General features: G+C 43.0%; 1 protein-coding gene across 1 annotated transcript; it reads right to left on the bottom strand.

The window, feature by feature from the left end:
* Positions 1-5: 5 nt before the first annotated feature.
* Positions 6-2,343, bottom strand: LOC109953937 (sphingosine-1-phosphate lyase 1-like; the record flags this gene model as incomplete). Its single annotated transcript, XM_020589372.1, has 10 exons — positions 2,124-2,343; positions 1,871-1,950; positions 1,627-1,755; positions 1,462-1,550; positions 1,255-1,363; positions 1,067-1,165; positions 824-970; positions 399-637; positions 149-295; positions 6-75 (listed from the first exon to the last, which is right to left on the bottom strand). Coding segments are annotated over exons 1-10 (1,329 nt in total), but the record flags the coding sequence as incomplete, so codon positions are not given.
* Between the last annotated feature and the right edge of the window lie 42 nt (positions 2,344-2,385).

Raw genomic sequence — 2,385 nt, 5'->3', positions numbered from 1 at the left:
TGCTCTCTGACATCACGTATAAACTGATCAGCCACGCCTGGCTGGGTGTGCAGAACTGTGCAGCAAATGTGGATGCTGTGAAAGAGGAGATCATACAGTCAACTTACTGTTAAATCTGTCAAATTACTATTATTTGTTTTCTATATACCTGGACGGGAACTGCTGGTGGTTCAGATTCCAGCCCTTCGACATCAGTGCATTAGACAGACGGAAAATGTCAAAGACGTCAGAGCCTATCGCCACCACTGACACCTCTGGATCTCCAAACACAAACACTCCCTCAATCTTCTGGATTCTGTCCATAAGAAAAAAGATATATAATGGTATATAATGGTTAGTGTCCTGGTATTGTTAGTTATCACATAATGACTATTGTAGCCATAATCTGAATTGTTTACTCCGTTTTGATTTTCCGTGTTGTGCTGATGATCTTCCTGGTGGCATCTACATATCCGTTCTCTCCTATGTAAACCATGCTCGCCCAGCAGGCAGCGATGATTCCTCCTGGCCTGGAGCCTGCTACAGAGGGAGAGGCGTAGATTCCTCCCTGCCAGTCTGGAGCTACAAAGTACTGGTATTGCCGGTACTTTTTATCACTGTAGAGTATCACTGAGGAACCTTTGGGAGCATAGCCATACTGGAGAGGAATGTGACAAACACAGTGAAGTATTAAAATAACAATGAACATATGGTCTGAAACCAGTTAACATTAAACACGGGTCTTTAAATTGGATAGGATTTATTAGATTTTAAAACAAGAAAATGTAAGTCACTAAGTTTAAAAGATGTGTCGAACTGAAGGGGATAAACAGCCACTCCTTACCTTGTGGGTGTCTGCAGAGATGCTGGTGACACCCTTTACCCGGAAGTCGAATGGGGCAAGTGGGTAACCAGCCTTGTCCATGAAGACAATGAGGAAACCCCCCAGACAGGCATCTACATGCAGTGGGAGGTTGTAGCGTACAGCCAGCTGGAACACACCGAGGGGAAAGTGTCAGAGATTTGACTTCTCGGTTTTCATCCCAGAATCTATTCGGTGGGAAAAAGTCTCACTACTTCTCCTGACCTTAGCTACTTCTTCAATGGGATCAATGATTCCATAAGGAAACTGAGGCGCTGAGCACACGAGCATTGCTGTGTTCTTGCTGATGGCTCTCTTCATAGCCTTGAAAGGGAAGAAACAACATGAGGATAACCAATATCTAAGAATAACAGTCAATCAGCACCCGCTCTCTGTGTATACTGTGTTCCTACCTTCACGTCTACTTTCATAGTTCTCTTATCAAGAGGAATGTGAACAAGTTTCATTCCAAAGTAATGTGCTGCTTTGTCAAAAGCTACATGGACACTCACAGGTGCAAGACTGCAGGTGTCAGAACAAAAAAATAACATCATTACAACTTTCTCTAGCAAACATTGTAAAGAAGAAACCTTGACATGGGCTTATAAAGCTTGACTTACATTTCTGGGAATTTGACACCTCGTTCATACGCCATGTCTCTGTATGCCTTGCAGGCCATCAGTATGCTCTCAGTTCCTCCTGAGGTAACCTAGACAAAGTGGAAGCAAAGATGCTTCAAAGTACGTTCATACACTTTATGAGCACATACTAGACGGGGGACTCACTGTGCCACAGGAGTTAGCTCCTCCGTGGAAAAGTGTGCAAGTCATTCGAACAATCTCTGCCTCCATCTTTCTTACACCAGGAAAGATATCTGGGTGAAGGGGGTTACTCCATGCAAAGTCTCCATATACCTAGAAAAAGACAAAAGATACCAAGATTTGCATAAACTCCAGATATCACACAAAAACTAGGCCGGTAGTACTGTCACTTAAGGGAACGAACAGGAGTTGATTCAAATGTACATACCTCCACCAAGAGTTTGGTCAGTGTTTTATCACCCCAGTACACTATACCCAAAACACAGCCTTTCTCCCACTGCACCTCATCTGTAACAGCACATCATCTCATTAGAGATCACTTGTTCTCATTAGTAACCTTAATAGTGGAATGCAAAATATACTCCTCATGAAGTGGTAGAACAACAGGTTAGAAATACGCTCAGAAAGTCACCAGTTAAAATAAACTATGAGGCAACACTCAGGAATGAATCATGACTTACTCAGAGTCTTGTACTCTTTGATTTTGTCCAGCACTTGGCTCTGAGAGAGACCTTTAGAAGGCAGCTGTTTAGTGTAGCTCATCCCGTTCTTCAGAGTGCACATACTAGCAGACATGTCATCCAAAGCCTTGTTCAGCTTGTTCTGAATCTGCAATAAAGAGAGGAGAGAGCTACTAGACAGACATAGGCAGCAGTGGTATAAGCCTGTCACTGACAACATTTCCACTGTGCCATCAACAGTTTATGTATATTTTTGATAGAG

This window comes from Monopterus albus, unplaced genomic scaffold (assembly GCF_001952655.1).
Source record: "Monopterus albus unplaced genomic scaffold, M_albus_1.0 scaffold2146.1, whole genome shotgun sequence".
Classification (NCBI taxonomy): Eukaryota; Metazoa; Chordata; class Actinopteri; order Synbranchiformes; family Synbranchidae; genus Monopterus; species Monopterus albus.
This window is presented reverse-complemented; position numbering and strand designations above follow the sequence as displayed.